General features: G+C 36.7%; 1 protein-coding gene across 1 annotated transcript; it reads right to left on the minus strand.

Moving 5' to 3' along the window:
- Window positions 1–1,668: 1,668 nt before the first annotated feature.
- Window positions 1,669–8,178, minus strand: LOC123732970 (uncharacterized). The gene is made up of 2 exons (XM_082971975.1): window positions 7,809–8,178; window positions 1,669–2,898 (listed from the first exon to the last, which is right to left on the minus strand). Exons 1-2 carry the CDS (start codon window positions 8,137–8,139, stop codon window positions 2,015–2,017), a joined length of 1,215 nt encoding a protein of 404 aa, XP_082828101.1. The 5' UTR covers window positions 8,140–8,178; the 3' UTR covers window positions 1,669–2,014.
- Window positions 8,179–20,061: the final 11,883 nt, after the last annotated feature.

Raw genomic sequence — 20,061 nt, forward strand, 5'->3', positions numbered from 1 at the left:
TCTACTGTATCTGTCTATGTATTACTCATCTCATATGTATATACTGTATTCTATCATATTCTACTGTATCTGTCTATGTATTACTCATCTCATATGTATATACTGTATTCTATACTATTCTACTGTATTTTAGTCTATGCCACTCTGACATTGCTCGTCCAAATATTTATATATTCTTAATTCCTTTCCTTTACTTTAGATGTGTGTATTTGTTGTGAAGTTGTTACATATTATTGCACTGTTGTCCTTGAGTGGTCCAGCCAGAGCCCGGACTTGAACCCGATCAAACATCTCTGGAGAGACCTGAAAATAGTTGTGCAGCGATGCTCCCCATCCAACCTGACAGAGCTTGAGAGGATCTGCAGAGAAGAATGGAAGAAACTACCCAAATACAGGTGTGCCAAGCTTCTAGTGTCATACCCAAGAAGACTCAAGGCTGTAATCGCTGCCAAAGGTGTTTCAACAAAGTACTGAGTTAAGGGTCTGAACACTTATGTAAATGTAGGATTGGGCCGTTGTCATCAAACTTCCATGATTAGTAAGAATTAGGGTAGATTTATAGGACTATTGTTTTTATGATTCATACATACTTTCCTAACCCTAAAATGTACCTAAATAATCTACAAGATCAGAGTATTTTTAAATCTACCAGTTGGTGTTGAAACAGAGACGAATGATGACTTTCTTGAATTGATCCCTAGTTTCTGACTCCGTGTATTCTATTGAGTCCGTCAACAAAATTAGAATGAAAAGGTATTTAAAGGCACAACATTCTAATTAAAGGTATTACCGTATTTAAAAGAATGGCTTAAGATGAAATGGACTCTAAACCCTATTGAATGAAAACTCCATGACAAAATCTGTTGGCCAACAACTGTGAGGGTTTTCAGCCAGGTATCAACACATGCAGAGTGTGAGTAAGCAAGACATACATTCCTAAATGGGGATCGGCCCCAGTCTCCTGGTAAAACACCAGAACCCTCCCCCTACAGCATTTATGTTCATTTTGAGAAAGTAGCACTACAGTCTCCAGGTAAAAAACTACTTTTGGGTAAAAATAGACGCGACACCTGTCTATGAATTTGAGAGGTTACATTGATGCTCCAGATACTCAACTAGTCTAAAGCAGACCAGTTTTATTGCTTCTTTAATCATAACAACAGTTTTCAGCTGTGCTAACATAATTGCAAAAGGGTTTTCTAATGATCAATTAGCCTTTTAAAATGATAAACTTGGATTAACTAACACAACGTGCCATAGGAACACAGGAGTGATGGTTGCTGATAATGGGCCTCTGTACGCCTATGTAGATATTCCATTAATAATCATCTGTTTCCAGCTACAATAGTCATTTACAACATTAACAATGTCTACACTGTATTTCAGATCAATTTGATGTTATTTTAATGGACAAAAAATGGCTTTCTTTTAAAAACAAGGTTATTTCTAAGTGACCCCAAACTGTTGAACGGTAGTGTACATCTACATCCTCCCATGTTGCTGAACCACTGATCAATAAGTCCCTATTACAGGAAAAAACACTATTTCCATTGGTTGTTAGTACTGTACTGACCTCTCGTCCTCTGTCTCTCTCGTACTCTGCCTTGTGTATTTATCTTCAAAATATTCTTATAGTCCCAACATAGAACCAAATAGACTTCCCAAAAATAATATGGCATTTACTTTATTTCACATTTATTTAATCAGATATGTCAATTGAGAACCAATACGCATTTACAATGACAATCTGAATGAAGAAATACTAATATCAATCTATTTAATAATTAACATGTTTGAAATATCCCAATGATATAGTGAACAACATTTAGGGGTTTACACTTGCATTCAATCAATCTTAAGTTCATAATCAAAACATTTTTTTTTACTCTTTTAATCCGATTTTTTCGACATGATCATGTCTTGAGCTGGAAAAAACATGTAGACCTATTTTTCAGTATGATTTCATTCATACAATATTATTTAATGTAGAATGAACAAAAACACAATTTCTCAATCAAAAACATAAGTCAGAACACAGCCTCTCTATTCTCTCATGTGATTTCAGGTCCTCTGACTGGGAAAATGTCTTTTCACAATGAGAGCAGTGGTATGTCTTCTCCTCCTGTGTATTAGTATGTTGGAAAGGCTTTTCTCCTGTGTGTGTTCTCTCATGCTTTTTCAAGCTCCCTAACCGGGTAAAACTCTTTTCACATCGGGAACATTTGTAAGGCTTTTCTCCTGAGTGTATTCTCTCATGCGCTTTCAGGCTCCCTCGATGGGTAAAACTATTTTCACTATTGGAACAGTGGTAAGGCTTTTCTCCTGTGTGTATTCTCTCATGCTCCTTCAGGCTCGCATACCACCTAAAATTCCTTCCACAGTGGGAACAGTGATAAGGCTTCTCTCCAGTGTGTCCCCTCTCATGTGGTTTCAGGCTCCCTAACTGAGTAAAACTCTTTACACCGTGGGAACAGTGGTACGGCTTCTCTCCAGAGTGTCTTCTCATATGTATTTTCAGGTTCCCTAACCCAGTAAATATCTTTCCACACTGAGAGCAGTGGTAGGTCTTCCTATCTTCTGTGTGTATTTCTTCATGTTGTTTCAGGTACCGTAACTGGGTAAACCTCTTTCCACACTGGGAACATTGGAAACTCTTTTCTCTTGTGTGTGTCCTCTCATGCTCTTTTAGGTTCCCTAACTTGGTAAAACTCTTTCCACAGTGGGAGCATTCGTAAGGGTTTTCTCCTGTATGCGTTCTCTCATGTACTTTCAGGTTCCTTAACTTAAAACTCTTTTCACACTGGGAACAGTGGTGTTGTCTCGCTGGTTTGGGCGTCTCTGGGTCTGGTTCCCCTGAAGGAGTCTCCCCGCTGTCAGAGTGAGAGTCTGGTCCCTCTCCTACCAAAGACAGAGTATTTAGTTCAATATTAAACAGAGAACTGAATTAAACCTCCATAAAATAAAACTGTCTTCCTGTGAGGCTAGATTCCTCAAAAACCTGAAGTCAGTTTTCAGAACATTACATAATTTAATAAAAACTTGGTGGCTGCCCTAATAATAATAATAATGTAGAACATAAAATCTAATCTTTCTCACATGTTTATAGGCTGAGCAGAGCTCTACAATAGGGAAAGGGGGATACCTAGTCAACTGAATGGATTCAACTGAAATGTGTGTCCCGTATTTAACCCAACCCCTCTGAATCAGAGAGGTGCGGGGGGCTGCCTTAATAGACATCCACGTCATCGGCAGCCAGGGAACAGTGGGTTAACTTCCTTGCTCAGGGGCAGAATGACAGCGTTTTTACCTTGTCAGCTCGGGGATTTGATCCAGCAACCTTTCGGTTACTGGCTCCTACCTGCCAGGCTACATAATGTCGTATTTTAGGCTGAGCAGAGCTCTATAATAATAGATAATGTCATGTTTATAGGCTGAGCAGAGCTGTATAATAATAGATCATGTTTATAGGCTGAGCAGAGCTGTATAATAATAGATAATGTCATGTCTATAGGCTGAGCAGAGCTCTATAATAATAAATAATGTCATGTTTACAGGCTGAGCACAGCTCTATAAAAATAGATAATGTCATGTTTACAGGCTGATCAGAGCTCTATAATAATAGATAATGTTTATAGGCTGAGCAGAGCTCTATAATAATAGATCATGTTTATAGGCTGAACAGAGCTCTACAATAATAGATAATGCCATGTTTATAGGCTGATCAGAGCTCTATAATAATAGATAACGTCATGTTTATAGGCTGATCAGAGCTCTATAATAATAGATCATGTCATGTTTATAGGCTGAGCAGAGCTCTATAATAATAGATAATGTCATGTCTTCAGGCTGATCAGAGCTCTATAATAATAGATAATGTCATGTTTATAGGCTGAGCAGAGCTCTATAATAATAGATAATGTCATGTTTACAGGCTAATCAGAGCTCTATAATAATAGATAATGTCATGTTTACAGGCTGATCAGAGCTCTATAATAATAGATCATGTCATGTTTCCAGGCTGATCAGAGCTCTATAATAATAGATAATGTCATGTTTACAGGCTGATCAGAGCTCTATAATAATAGATAATGTCATGTTTATAGGCTGAACAGAGCTCTATAATAATAGATAATGTCATGTTTATAGGCTGAGCAGAGCTCTATAATAATAGATAATGTCATGTTTATAGGCTGAACAGAGCTCTATAATAATAGATAATGTCATGTTTATAGGCTGAGCAGAGCTCTATAATAATAGATCATGTCATGTTTACAGGCTGATCAGAGCTCTATAATAATAAATAATGTCATGTTTATAGGCTGAACAGAGCTCTATAATAATAGATCATGTTTATAGGCTGAGCAGAGCTCTATAATAATAGATCATGTTTATAGGCTGATCAGAGCTCTATAATAATAGATAATGTCATGTTTATAAGCTGAGCAGAGCTCTATAATAATAGATAATGTTTATAGGCTGATCAGAGCTCTATAATAATAGATCATGTTTATAGGCTGAGCAGAGCTCTATAATAATAGATAATGTCATGTTTATAGGCTGAGCAGAGCTCTACAATAATAGATAATGTCATGTTTACAGGCTGAGCAGAGCTCTACAATAATAGATAATGTCATGTTTACAGGCTGATCAGAGCTCTATAATAATAGATAATGTCATGTTTATAGGCTGAACAGAGCTCTTTAATAATAGATAATGTCATGTTTATAGGCTGAGCAGAGCTCTATAATAATAGATCATGTTTATAGGCTGATCAGAGCTCTATAATAATAGATCATGTCATGTTTACAGGCTGATCAGAGCTCTATAATAATAAATAATGTCATGTTTATAGGCTGAACAGAGCTCTATAATAATAGATCATGTTTATAGGCTGAGCAGAGCTCTATAATAATAGATCATGTTTATAGGCTGATCAGAGCTCTATAATAATAGATAATGTCATGTTTATAGGCTGATCAGAGCTCTATAATAATAGATAATGTCATGTTTATAGGCTGATTAGAGCTCTATAATAATAGATAATGTCATGTTTATAGGCTGATCAGAGCTCTATAATAATAGATAATGTCATGTTTATAGGCTGATCAGAGCTCTATAATAATAGATAATGTCATGTTTATAGGCTGAACAGAGCTCTATAATAATAGATAATGTCATGTTTATAGGCTGAACAGAGCTCTATAATAATAGATAATGTCATGTTTATAGGCTGATTAGAGCTCTATAATAATAGATCATGTTTATAGGCTGAGCAGAACTCTATAATAATAGATCATGTCATGTTTATAGGCTGAACAGAGCTCTATAATAATAGATCATGTTTATAGGCTGAACAGAGCTCTATAATAATAGATAATGTCATGTTATAGGCTGATCAGAGCTCTATAATAATAGATAATGTCATGTTATAGGCTGATCAGAGCTCTATAATAATAGATAATGTCATGTTATAGGCTGATCAGAGCTCTATAATAATAGATAATGTCATGTTTATAGGCTGATCAGAGCTCTATAATAATAGATAATGTCATGTTTATAGGCTGATCAGAGCTCTATAATAATAGATAATGTCATGTTATAGGCTGATCAGAGCTCTATAATAATAGATAATGTCATGTTATAGGCTGATCAGAGCTCTATAATAATAGATAATGTCATGTTTATAGGCTGATCAGAGCTCTATAATAATAGATAATGTCATGTTTATAGGCTGATCAGAGCTCTATAATAATAGATAATGTCATGTTTATAGGCTGAACAGAGCTCTATAATAATAGATAATGTCATGTTTATAGGCTGATCAGAGCTCTATAATAATAGATAATGTCATGTTATAGGCTGATCAGAGCTCTATAATAATAGATAATGTCATGTTATAGGCTGATCAGAGCTCTATAATAATAGATAATGTCATGTTATAGGCTGATCAGAGCTCTATAATAATAGATCATGTCATGTTATAGGCTGATCAGAGCTCTATAATAATAGATAATGTCATGTTATAGGCTGATCAGAGCTCTATAATAATAGATAATGTCATGTTTATAGGCTGATCAGAGCTCTATAATAATAGATAATGTCATGTTTATAGGCTGATCAGAGCTCTATAATAATAGATAATGTCATGTTTATAGGCTGATCAGAGCTCTATAATAATAGATAATGTCATGTTTATAGGCTGATCAGAGCTCTATAATAATAGATAATGTCATGTTATAGGCTGAACAGAGCTCTATAATAATAAATAATGTCATGTTTATAGGCTGATCAGAGCTCTATAATAATAGATAATGTCATGTTTATAGGCTGAACAGAGCTCTATAATAATAGATAATGTCATGTTATAGGCTGATCAGAGCTCTATAATAATAGATAATGTCAGTGTTATAGGCTGAACAGAGCTCTATAATAATAGATAATGTCATGTTATAGGCTGATCAGAGCTCTATAATAATAGATAATGTCATGTTATAGGCTGATTAGAGCTCTATAATAATAGATAATGTCATGTTATAGGCTGAGCAGAGCTCTTTAATAATAGATAATGTCATGTTTATAGGCTGATCAGAGCTCTATAATAATAGATAATGTCATGTTTACAGGCTGAACAGAGCTCTATAATAATAGATCATGTTTATAGGCTGATCAGAGCTCTATAATAATAGATAATGTTATAGGCTGATCAGAGCTCTATAATAATAGATAATGTCATGTTATAGGCTGATCAGAGCTCTATAATAATAGATAATGTCATGTTATAGGCTGATCAGAGCTCTATAATAATAGATAATGTCATGTTATAGGCTGATCAGAGCTCTATAATAATAGATAATGTCATGTTATAGGCTGAGCAGAGCTCTATAATAATAGATAATGTCATGTTATAGGCTGATCAGAGCTCTATAATAATAGATAATGTCATGTTATAGGCTGTATTTGATCCAATGTAAATAACATTTTGTTGGTGTCCCACTTCATCTCTAAAGTAATAATTACCATACTTTCTAAATGATAATTCTTTAGTTCAGCCTTTCCTTGAAATGGCTATTTTATTTTATGTTTTTTTGTAGACTTACAAACGTTTGCTAATATGTTCAGTCTCCCCAAAACGCTTGTCCTTTTGCTAATATGTTCAGTCTCCCCATAACACATGTCCATTTCATGTCAATAATGCATCTTATTTTATGTATTTCTCCAACATTATTTAGAAATCTGCTTTTTGTTGGTATACACACTCCACACAAGGCCTACAATAGACACACATCAAAAGTTTCATTTATAACTTGTTTGCCATTCTGTGAGACAATTAAGTTGTTATTTTGTGGTGGGAGGGACTCTGATGGTATACACATGTTACAGTTAAGCAATAAGACCAGAGGAAGTGTGGTATATGGCCAATATAGCATGGTTAAAGACTGTCCTTATGTACAACACAGCACAACGTGCCTGGATACAGCCCTTAGCCGTGGTATATTGGCCATATATCACAAACCAGAGGTGGCTTATTGCAATTATAAACTGGTTACCAATGTAATCAGAACAGTAAAAATGCATGTTTTGTCATACCCATGGTATACGGCCTGATATACCACGGCTGTCAGCCAATCAGCATTCAGGGCTTTAATCACCCATTTTAAAATGTAGCTTTAACATTATATTATAACATAAATTGCTATAGTACAGAACAACATTTTCAAGTATAGAATTTTAGTAGCATGCTGCTTTAAAACAACACATTCGTTTAAAATTGTTGGACAGTTAGAGCCCGTTTTTAAGACAGTACTTACTGATGGTAATCAGATCTCCTGACTCCTCTGTCAATATGACAGTAATCTCTCCCTCTTTCTCCTCCTTCACTTCAAAAACTACATCCTCCTCTTTCTCCTCTTCTTTTACAGTAACAGCTTCACCCTCTACTTCTTCTTTTACTGTAACAGCTTCCTCTTTCTCTTCCTCCTCTTCTTTCACTGTAACAGCTTCACCCTCTACTTCTTGTTTTACTGTGACATCCTCCTCTTCCTTCTCCTCTTTCACGACAATGTTCAGCCCCAGAGCTTCTTTCTCCGTCCAGCAGACCTCCTCTTCTTTAACAGGAGGGGAGTAGTTTAGGGAGCTCATGTTCGGGGATGTTAGCTAGCTAGCTAGCTAGTTAGCATGAGCGACTAGTTTAGTGCTAGGCTAACTTATCAAGCCAGCTAGTTGACTAACAATGTACCTATGACATGTAAATGGGGGCAATTAACTAGATGTCAGAAGTATATTTAAAACACAGAGGCAAATATGCACAGAAACAGTCTAAATGTTTCTGCGTCACGCTGCAGCATCACCTGAAAGACGCACATCGCCGTCTGCTGACTGGAGGGAAACGTAGTTAAGATACGTTTTTTGTTGTTGTTGCACACAAATTTATTTTTCATTCCTTTCATGAAATAATAATATTATATTGAGACGTTCAAATAGAGCAATGCATATTTTAAGTGAGAATTTAAAACATACTATCATTCACATCTGTATTTAAGGCAGTTTCATATTCATTCATTAATTTGGTCACTGCGCTCAATGCAATGGCACTTACAAATGTAGATACTTCAAACACCCCCAAACAGGGAAACAGATCCCAATCACAGGTGTTATCAGGTGCACCACTAAGGCAGTTATTTATCTTTTCATTTGTCCTTGTGGTAAAATCTTTTTGGAAGCGAACCCCTTGATTTCGTCCCTACATTATATCGGCATCGAACACGTCACCCTCCCTAGGAGAGGGGGTGACCTCGACAATTTATTGTTAAAAACAAGAGGCTGTCTGGATCTTTAATTTAAAGACCTTTGCTCCCGTCTGTCTCAACGTAGCCATTATTGTAATATTGCTATTCATTGTAAATGTTTGGAGGTCTATGTATCCATTATTGTAATATTGCTATTCATTGTAAATGTTTGGAGGTCTATGTATCCATTATTGTAATATTGCTATTCATTGTAAATGTTTGGAGGTCTATGTATCCATTATTGTAATATTGCTATTCATTGTAAATGTTTGGAGGTCTATGTATCCATTATTGTAATATTGCTATTCATTGTAAATGTTTGGAGGTCTATGTATCCATTATTGTAATATTGCTATTCATTGTAAATCTTTGCAGGTCTATGTATCCATTATTGTAATATTGCTATTCATTGTAAATGTTTGGAGGTCTATGTATCCATTATTGTAATATTGCTATTCATTGTAAATCTTTGCAGGTCTATGTATCCATTATTGTAATATTGCTATTCATTGTAAATGTTTGGAGGTCTATGTATCCATTATTGTAATATTGCTATTCATTGTAAATGTTTGCAGGTCTATGTATCCATTATTGTAATATTGCTATTCATTGTAAATGTTTGGAGGTCTATGTATCCATTATTGTAATATTGCTATTCATTGTAAATGTTTGGAGGTCTATGTATCCATTATTGTAATATTGCTATTCATTGTAAATGTTTGCAGGTCTATGTATCCATTATTGTAATATTGCTATTCATTGTAAATGTTTGGAGGTCTATGTATCCATTATTGTAATATTGCTATTCATTGTAAATGTTTGGAGGTCTATGTATCCATTATTGTAATATTGCTATTCATTGTAAATGTTTGGAGGTCTATGTATCCATTATTGTAATATTGCTATTCATTGTAAATGTTTGGAGGTCTATGTATCCATTATTGTAATATTTCTATTCATTGTAAATGTTTGTAGGTCTACATAGCCAAATTGTATCTATGATCGTATGCTATCCATTTATGTTTTCATATGTTCTATTTATATCTGTAAATGAACCAATGATATCAGGCCACACTCAGACATGATTACAGACACCTGTGTGTGTCCTTTGACACAATATAAACCAGTTACCTGCAGTGTTTGTCATTATACCGTGATGAAGACAGCTTGTCTGTGAAAACGTTGGTTATTAGGTTATTAAATTATTGCATCTGAGCTCCTGGAGCGTGAAGTTCTCCTTTTCTTTTTCAGGCCACCGGGGTCTGACAACTTGGATGGAAAAATGACTGAGGATAATAGAGGACGACATCGCCACTCCTATTTGCCATATGTTCAATATAAGCCTACTAGAAAGTGAGAAAACCCTACCTTGTCACAACACAACTGATTGGCTCAAATGCATTAAGGAAAGAAATATCACAAATGAACTTTTTATTATTATTTGTTCTGTGACAAATGGTGAATTAGTTATTGATTTATACCACTTTTAAATGGCATTTTATAGATTTATATATTTCTATAAAATCAAAACTGGAATTTTTGTTTAAAAAAGGTTGTAAAAGTATGCTAGACATGTATATAATAAATCTAGTTTGATGTTTCTGTGACAATCAATGAATTAGTTATTGATTTATACCATTTTAAATGGCTTTTGGCCAATGTCTGTTGAATATCTGAATGTGTGAATATAAATCCAACTTTACCTCGGTCTTAACTTTCATTGCCTAGGTCTCATTTTTAGCCATCTTACTCATTGCTATAACCAGGACATTGTGATTAGGAAACTATGAGAACCACACAAAGTCCAGGGGGTGATCACACTCTACCACTAAGGGTCAGTTTAGTTGGAGCAACGTAAGACAGTCTCGTGTTCCAATTGTATGTTTTAGTAGCATGAATTGTTCCGGTTCACACCGAGGTGAAGAGCGGAATAATGGAAGGAATGAATCACAGCCTGACCCTCATCACCTGTGGAAGGCGGGACTTCCAGTCAGGCGCGGATTTCATTGGCCTTTTCAGGTGTGATTTTAGATCCTTCAACAGAAATCGCGACTCCCCATAGTATGTTGTACCAAAGTTGACTGACCCTGAAGGGAACTACACTGCCATAAATACAAGGAAAGTCAAGTAGTCTTGTATTTTTTTATTATTTTTAATTACAAATCCGGCAAGGCACCAACTTTAAGAAGGGTTTAAAACAAAGGTTTCAACCAATTCATAAATGTTATTGAATGTAGGTATGTTTCTCCTTTAATGTAATGGCATTGAAAACAATGAAAAAAGGCGAATATCTGTGTTTGAATACCCATACTAACATACTGTATACTAGATACTTAATGAGTACATACTACATACTATTAGTTAATTGTAGTATACTGTAACTACATACTTAATGAGTATATACTTAATGAGTATATACTACATATTATTAGTTAATTGTAGTATTGTATGTAGTATATACTCATTAAGTATGTAGTTACAGTATACTACAATTAACTAATAGTAACTACATACTTAATGAGTATATACTACATACTATTAGTTCATTGTAGTATACTGTAACTACATACTTAATGAGTATATACTACATACTATTAGTTAACCTGTTAGGGATAGGGGGCAGTATTTACACGGCCGGATAAAAAACGTACCCGATTTAATCTGGTTATTACTACTGCCCAGAAACTAGAATACGCATATAATTATTGGCTTTGGATAGAAAACACCCTAAAGTTTCTAAAACTGTTTGAATGGTGTCTGTGAGTATAACAGAACTCATATGGCAGGCAAAAACCTGAGAAGATTCCTTACAGGAAGTGGCCTGTCTGACAATTTCTTGGGCTTCTTCACTCTCTTTATTGAAAACTTAGGATCTCTGCTGTAACGTGACACTTCCTACGGCTCCCATAGGCTCTCAGAAGGCGGGAAAAAGCTGAATGATGTCTTTGCAGCCCCTGGCTGAAAAACATTAGCGCATTTGGATAGTGGTCGATCAGAGGACACTGACCCTGGGACGCGTGCACGAGGCGACCCCATGTTTTTATTTTCTCTCTCTTTGAACTAAAACAGGGTTTCCCGGTCGGAATATTATCGCTTTTTTACGAGAAAAATGGCATAAAAATTGATTTTAAACAGCGGTTGACATGCTTCGAAGTACGGTAATGGAATATTTAGAATTTTTTTGTCACAAAACGCGTCGGGCGCGTCACCCTTCGGATAGTGTCTTGAACGCACGAACAAAACAGAGGATATTTGAACATAACTATGGATTATTTTGAACCAAACCAACATTTGTTATTGAAGTAGAAGTCCTGGGAGTGCATTCTGACGAAGAACAGCAAAGGTAATAACATTTTTCTTATAGTAAATCTGACTTTGGTGAGGGCTAAACTTGGTGGGTGTCTAAATAGCTAGCCCTGTGATGGCTGGGCTATCTACTCAGAATATTGCAAAATGTGCTTTCATCGAAAAGCTATTTTAAAATCGGACATAGCGAGTGCATAAAGGAGTTCTGTATCTATAATTCTTAAAATAATTGTTATGTTTTTTGTGAACGTTTATCGTGAGTAATTTAGTAAATTCACCAGAAGTTTGCGGTGGGTATGCTAATTCTGTCACATGCTAATGTAAAAAGCTGTTTTTTGATATAAATATGAACTTGATTGAACAAAACATGCATGTATTGTATAACATAATGTCCTAGGATTGTCATCTGATGAAGATCATCAAAGGTTAGTGCTGCATTTAGCTGTGGTTTGGGTTTATGTGACATTATATGCTAGCTTGAAAAATGGGTGTCTGATTATTTCTGGCTGGGTACTCTGGGTACTCTTCTTCAAATCTGAAAACGTTGTGAAGCCACGCCCATTTCCTGAAGAATTGCATTATGGGCCCTAACGTACTGCGTGTTTACGTCATATTATGGTGAATTTAGTACGACATCCGGGAACTTTTGGCATACTAACTATATCAAACTATGACCAATAAGCATACTATACACTCAATTAACATCACAAATAGTACGGTTAGTATGAGTATTCTAACACAGCTAATGACTTATCAACAGCTCTAACAATTTGACCCCCACAGGAAATCTACACTGGCAGTTATAGAAAGACCCATTTACTATATAACCATTGATTCTTGAAGAATATAACTTATAAATGCCTCAAATGTTTTAACTTTATTACCCCACCAGGAACCAAAACATAAGCTTGTTTAACGCCACTGTTTGTAAACAAGCACTGTATAGCCTTGAAATCTGGTTAAAACTATCATTTTGACCTTATGGATGGCCAGTGCTTGTATTATAACTGTTACACCAAGATTTCTGAACTTCTTGAACAGGTCGCTAGGTGTTGGGTTACGGTTGCTACAATAGCTTTCTCTATGAATTTGAGAGTGGTTACACTTCTTCCCCCATCCCTCAGCTGTTTACCAAACCAAGTCTCTGGGCAGCCATTTTGTTACTGTTTAAATCCTAGGTTACCCCTATAAAATAGCCACACATCTATCAACCAATCTGCAGTTCATACAATAACAAAGCTGTCATTCCACCACTAGTTTGGTTATAAAGATGATGATGCGGCTGGAGAAATGTAACTACTCTCAAATGCATAGACGGACTTGCGGATGCAAGGACTGACCATCCATGATATCAACAATATAGTTTTAACCATGTTGAGTGTTTACAGTGTTTGTTTATCATTTACATTGTTTCTAAACATTGGAGTAAAAAAAGCTTATTTGGGGTTCTGATGGGGTACAACAGTTGAACTAAGCTCATGAGGCATGTGTTATATTCTTCAAGAATCAATGGCTATAAATAAATCATTTAAAAAGTCTAAATATGGATGTAGCTATTTCATATTTCCCCTTTAACACCAAACATCAGATCAACAACTGCAGAGTTTGTGTCTCTGTTTTTAAGACAGTACTTACTAGTTTTAGTAATCTCACTAGTATAAAGACCTCCTCCATTCCTGCCATTATTGAAAGAGATTGCAGGTAGCCAAGTGGTTAGAGTGTAGAGGCGGCAGGTAGCCTAGTGGTTAGAGTGTAGAGGCGGCAGGTAGCCTAGTGGTTAGATTGGGTTACTTAATGTTAGATCCCTCACTTCCAAGGCAGTTGTAGTCAATGAACTAATCACTGATAATAATCTTGATGTGATTGGCCTGACTGAAACATGGCTTAAGCCTGATGAATTTACTGTGTTAAATGAGGCCTCACCCCCTGGTTACACTAGTGACCATACCCCCCGTGCATCCGGCAAAGGCGGAGGTGTTGCTAACATTTACGATAGCAAATTTCAATTTACAAAAAAAAAACAATGACGTTTTCGTCTTTTGAGCTTCTAGTCATGAAATCTATGCAGCCTACTCACTCACTTTTTATAGCTACTGTTTATAGGCCTCCTGGGCCATATGCAGTGTTCCTTACTGAGTTCTCTGAATTCCTATCGGATCTTGTAGTCATCGCAGATAATATTCTAATTTTTGGTGACTTTAACATTCACATGGAAAAGTCCACAGACCCACTCCAAAAGGCTTTCGGAGCCATCATCGACTCAGTGGGTTTTGTCCAACATGTCTCTGGACCTACTCACTGCCACAGTCATACTCTGGACCTAGTTTTGTCCCATGGAATAAATGTTGTGGATCTTAATGTTTTTCCTCATAATCCTGGATTATCGGACCACCATTTTATTGCGTTTACAATTGCAACGAATAATCTGCTCAGACCCCAACCAAGGAGCATTAAAAGTCGTGCTATAAATTCTCAGACAACCCAAAGATTCCTTGATGCCCTTCCAGACTCCCTCTGCCTACCCAAGGACGTCAGAGGACAAAAATCAGTTAACCACCAAACCAAGGAACTCAATTTAACCTTGCGCAATACCCTAGATGCAGTTGCACCCCTAAAAATTAAAAACATCTGTCATAAGAAACTAGCTCCCTGGTATATAGAAAATACACAAGCTCTGAAGCAAGCTTCCAGAAAATTGGAACGGAAATGGCGCCACACCAAACTGGAAGTCTTCCGACTAGCTTGGAAAGACAGTACTGTGCAGTATCGAAGAGCCCTCACTGTTGCTCGATCATCCTATTTTTCCAACTTAATTGAGGAAAATAAGAACAATCCTAAAAGCATAACAATTATTTTAAGAATTATAGATACAGACCTCCTCTATGCACTCGATATGTCCGATTTTAAAATAGCTTTTTGGTGAAAGCACATTTTGCAATATTCTAAGTACACAGCCCAGGCATCACGGGCTAGCTATTTAGACACCCGGCAAGTTTAGCACTCACCAATATCAGGTTTACTATTATAAAAGTTTGATTACCTTTTGTTGTCTTCGTCAGAATGCACTCCCAGGACTGCTACTTCAATAACAAATGTTGGTTTGGTCCAAAATAATTCATCGTTATATCCGAATAGCGCTGTTTTGTTCGTGCGTTCCAGACACTTTCCGAAATGGTAAGGAAGGGTCGCGCGCATGGCGCAATTCGTGACAAAAAAATTCTAAATATTCCATTACCGTACTTCGAAGCATGTCAACCGCTGTTTAAAATCCATTTTTATGCCATTTTTCTCGTAGAAAAGCGATAATATTCCGACCGGGAATCTCCTTTTCGGCAAACAGAGGAAAAAATCACAAAGACGGGGGCGGTCAGGTCACGCGCCTAAGCCCAGAGTCCCTTGATCGGCCACTTGAGAAAGGCGATAATGTGTTTCAGCCTGGGGCTGGGATGACAACATTCAGGTTTTTCCCGGGCTCTGAGCGCCTATGGACGACGTAGGAAGTGTCACGTTAAGAAGTTCCAGAAATGGTCAGACAGGCCACTTCCTGTAAAGGAATCTCTCAGGTTTTGACCTGCCATTTGAGTTCTGTTATACTCACAGACACCATTCAAACAGTTTTAGAAACTTTAGGGTGTTTTCTATCCATATGTAATAAGTATATGCATATTCTAGTTACTGGGTAGGAGTGGTAACCAGATTAAATCGGGTATGTTTTTTATCCAGCCGTGTCAATACTACCCCCTAGACCTAACAGGTTAAATAGCTGTAAAATAGTCATATGTTTGAGAAATTGAAGTAATAGGATTTTTAACCTCTCTAGGCTAGGCGGGACGAATTCGTCCCACCTACGTAACAGCCACTGCAAGCCTGTGGCGCGATTTTCAAAACGTTAAAAATCCTATTACTTCAATTTCTCAAACATATGACTATTTTACAGCCATTTAACCTGTTAGGGCTAGGGGGCAGCATTGACACGGCTGGATAAAAAACATACCCGATTTAATCTGGTTACCACTCCTACTCAGTAACTAGAATATGCATATACTTATTACATATGGATAGAAAACACCCTAAATTTTCTAAAACTGTTTGAATGGTGTCTGTGAGTATAACAGAACTCAAATGGCAGGTCAAAACCTGAGAGATTCCTTTACAGGAAGTGGCCTGTCTGACCATTTCTGGAACTTCTTTGCCATCTCTATCATTTACTAAGGATCTCTGCTCTAACGTGACACTTCCCACGTCGTCCATAGGCTCTCATAGCCCGGGAAAAAAGAGAATGTCGTCATTCCAGCCCCAGGCTGAAACACATTATCGCCTTTCTCAAGTGGCCCATCAAGAGACACTAGCTTATGCGCGTGACCCCGACCGCCCCCGCCTTTGGGATTTTTTCCTCTGTTTGCCGAAAAGGAGATTCCCTGTCGGAATTTTATCGCTTTTCTACGAGAAAAATGACGTAAAAATTGATTTTAAACAGCGGTTGACATGCTTCGACGTACGGCAATTGAATACTTTGAATTTTATTGTCAGGAATTGCGCCAAGCGCGCGACACTTCTTTACTATTTCGGATAGTGTCTGGAACGCACGAACAAAACGCCGCTATTCGGATATAACGATGGATTATTTTGGACCAAACCAACATTTGTTATTGAAGTAGACGTCCTGGGTGTGCATTCTGACGAAGACAACAAAAGGTAATGACATTTTTATAATAGTAAATATGATTATGGTGAGTGCTAAACTTGCCGGGTGTCTAAATAGCGAGCCCGTGATGCCTGGGTTATGTACTTAGAATATTGCAAAATGTGCTTTCACCAAAAAGCTATTTTAAAATCGGACATATCGAGTGCATAGAGGAGGTCTGTATCTATAATTCTTAAAATAATTGTTATGCTTTTTGTGAACGTTTATCGTGAGTAATTTAGTAAAATGTTAGCGAATGTTTGCGGGGGGTATGCTAGTTCTGAACGTCACATGCTAATGTAAAAAGCTGTTTTTTGATATAAATATGAACTTGATTGAACAAAACATGCATGTATTGTATAACATAATGTCCTAGGGTTGTCATCTGATGAAGATCATCAAAGGTGAGTGCTGCATTTAGCTGTCTTCTGGGTTTTGGTGACATTATATGCTGGCTTGAAAAATGGGTGTCTGATTATTTCTGGCTTGGTACTCTGCTGACATAATCTAATGTTTTGCTTTCGTTGTAAAGCCTTTTTGAAATCGGACAGTGTGGTTAGATTAACGAGAGTCTTATCTTTAAATGGCTGTAAAATAGTCATATGTTTGAGAAATTGAAGTAATAGGATTTTGAAGATTTTGAAAATCGCGCCACAGGCTGGCAGTGGATGTTACGTAGGTGGGACGAATTCGTCCCGCCGGTCCCATAGAGGTTAAAGACAAGACTCTCGTTAATCTAACCACACTGTCCGATTTCAAAAAGGCTTCACAACGAAAGCAAAACATTAGATTATGTCAGCAGAGTACCAAGCCAGAAATAATCAGACACCCATTTTTCAAGCCAGCATATAATGTCACCAAAACCCAGAAGACAGCTAAATGCAGCACTCACCTTTGATGATCTTCATCAGATGACAACCCTAGGACATTATGTTATACAATACATGCATGTTTTGTTCAATCAAGTTCATATTTATATCAAAAAACAGCTTTTTACATTAGCATGTGACGTTCAGAACTAGCATACCCCCCGCAAACTTCCGGCGAATTTACTAACAATTTACTAAATTACTCACGATAAACGTTCACAAAAAACATAACAATTATTTTAAGAATTATAGATACAGAACTCCTTTATGCACTCGCTATGTCCGATTTTAAAATAGCTTTTCGGTGAAAGCACATTATGCAATATTCTGAGTAGATAGCCCAGCATCACAGGGCTAGCTATTTAGACACCCACCAAGTTTAGCCCTCACCAAAGTCAGATTTACTATAAGAAAAATGTTATTACCTTTGCTGTTCTTCGTCAGAATGCACTCCCAGGACTTCTACTTCAATAACAAATGTTTGTTTGGTTCAAAATAATCCATAGTTATGTTCAAATATCCTCTGTTTTGTTTGTGCGTTCAAGACACTATCCGAAGGGTAAATAAGGGTGACGCGCCCGACGCGTTTCGTGACAAAACATTTCTAAATATTCCATTACCGTACTTCGAAGCATGTCAACCGCTGTTTAAAATCAATTTTTATGCCATTTTTCTCGTAAAAAAGCGATAATATTCCGACCGGGAAACCGTGTTTTAGTTCAAAGACAGAGAAAATAAAAACATGGGGTCACCTCGTGCACGCGCCTCAGTCTCATTGTCCTCTGATAGACCACTTACCAAAGGCGCTAATGTTTTTCAGCCAGGGGCTGCAAAGACATCATTCAGCTTTTTCCCGAGTTCTGAGAGCCTATGGGAGCCGTAGGAAGTGTCACGTTACAGCAAAGATCCTAAGTTTGCAATAAAGAGAGTCAAGAAGCCCAAGGAATGGTCAGAGAGGGCACTTCCTGTACAGAATCTTCTCAGGTTTTTGCCTGCCATATGAGTTCTGTTATACTCACAGACACCATTCAAACAGTTTTAGAAACTTTAGGGTGTTTTCTATCCAAAGCCAATAATTATATGCATATTCTAGTTTCTGGGCAGTAGTAATAACCAGATTAAATCAGGGACGTTTTTTATCTGGCCGTGTAAATACTGCCCCCTACCCCTAACAGGTTAAAAAACATGAGCTGGCGCACACCCAGAAAAATAGTTTGTGAGGAGGTGTTGACTAACGGCGAATAAACTATAAACTATCAAAATAAATAAAGTCGCACACTCCATGTTTAAACTCCCAGCAATTGAATGGGTATTTACCAACGTTTCAGCATCACTGTGCCTTCTTCAGGGTGATGTCATGAATACTTGAACCAGGTTATGTAGACAAACAGTGCAATTAGTGTAACCAATGACAATAGTGAGGGCTGTGTCATAATGATTAAGTTAATTAAAATGAATTAGTGAAACTGGTCAAAAATATATGACATATTAAATATATTAATCTATTGTTATCATATAGAAACATCATGCAATATTGTACATCATATTAAATATATTGCTGTATTGTTATCATATAGAAACATCATGGAATATTGTACATCATATTAAATATATTACTCTATTGTTATCATATAGAAACATAATGGAATATTGTACATCATATTAGCATCAACATACATTATTGTTTCATTCAATTTCACATAATGAGGATATTTAATATTTTCAAGTTCAGAAGTCAGAACTCATCACCTGCTATGTAAAAGAGACAGAATAATGCACAATGGTCAATGCTATCTGGGATCCTTGGGACATCCCTACTCTAAACCCTAACCTTAACCCCTACCTTAACCATTTTAAATGTCAACTTCAATGGGCTAGGGACGTCCCAAGGATGTATCTCTACCTGAAAATACATGATCTAAGTGATTGATCGTTGGTATTCAGCAGTCATAAAGCCTTATTTACTTTAATGAACTACTAAAATAGTGATTTTGTCAGACAGCATAGACAGCAGCTCTACACATTATTGACTGACTGATCCATTCATCCTTCCATCCCTCCTCAGCCTTCCTCTCCTCTGAAGACCCAGTGAGGGTGGAGCTCAGTCAGAGAGCTGTTGAGGGACTGGTTAGGAAGAACACTTCTACAGCCAGAGAGGTGAGGTCACACATGGTTTATATGGTAAATATTTATGTCCCCTTAGTGGTTCATCATGTCAGCTAAAGGGAATATGTTCCATCTATGTTTATTTACATTAGTACAAATTGTCCACTGATATTGGTGTAATTTCTCACCCCTCTTGGCTGTATGAAGTTAATTTCCCCTCAGGCACACACATTTGTTCTTTGATATTACGAAGGTCATTTGTGTATAATGTACTTTTCCCCAACATCTCTTTACATTGCTGATGCATATT

Source organism: Salmo salar, unplaced genomic scaffold (genome assembly GCF_965601325.2).
Source record: "Salmo salar unplaced genomic scaffold, fSalSal1 ptg000468l, whole genome shotgun sequence".
Classification (NCBI taxonomy): Eukaryota; Metazoa; Chordata; class Actinopteri; order Salmoniformes; family Salmonidae; genus Salmo; species Salmo salar.

Coding starts and splice junctions, on each gene's coding strand:
- LOC123732970 (XM_082971975.1), bottom strand. CDS start 8,139: ATGAGCTCCCTAAACTACTCCCCTCCTGTTAAAGAAGAGGAGGTCTGC. Junction 2,899..7,808: donor AGGAGATCTGATTACCATCA/GTAAGTACTGTC, acceptor TGTCTTTGGTAG/GAGAGGGACCAGACTCTCAC.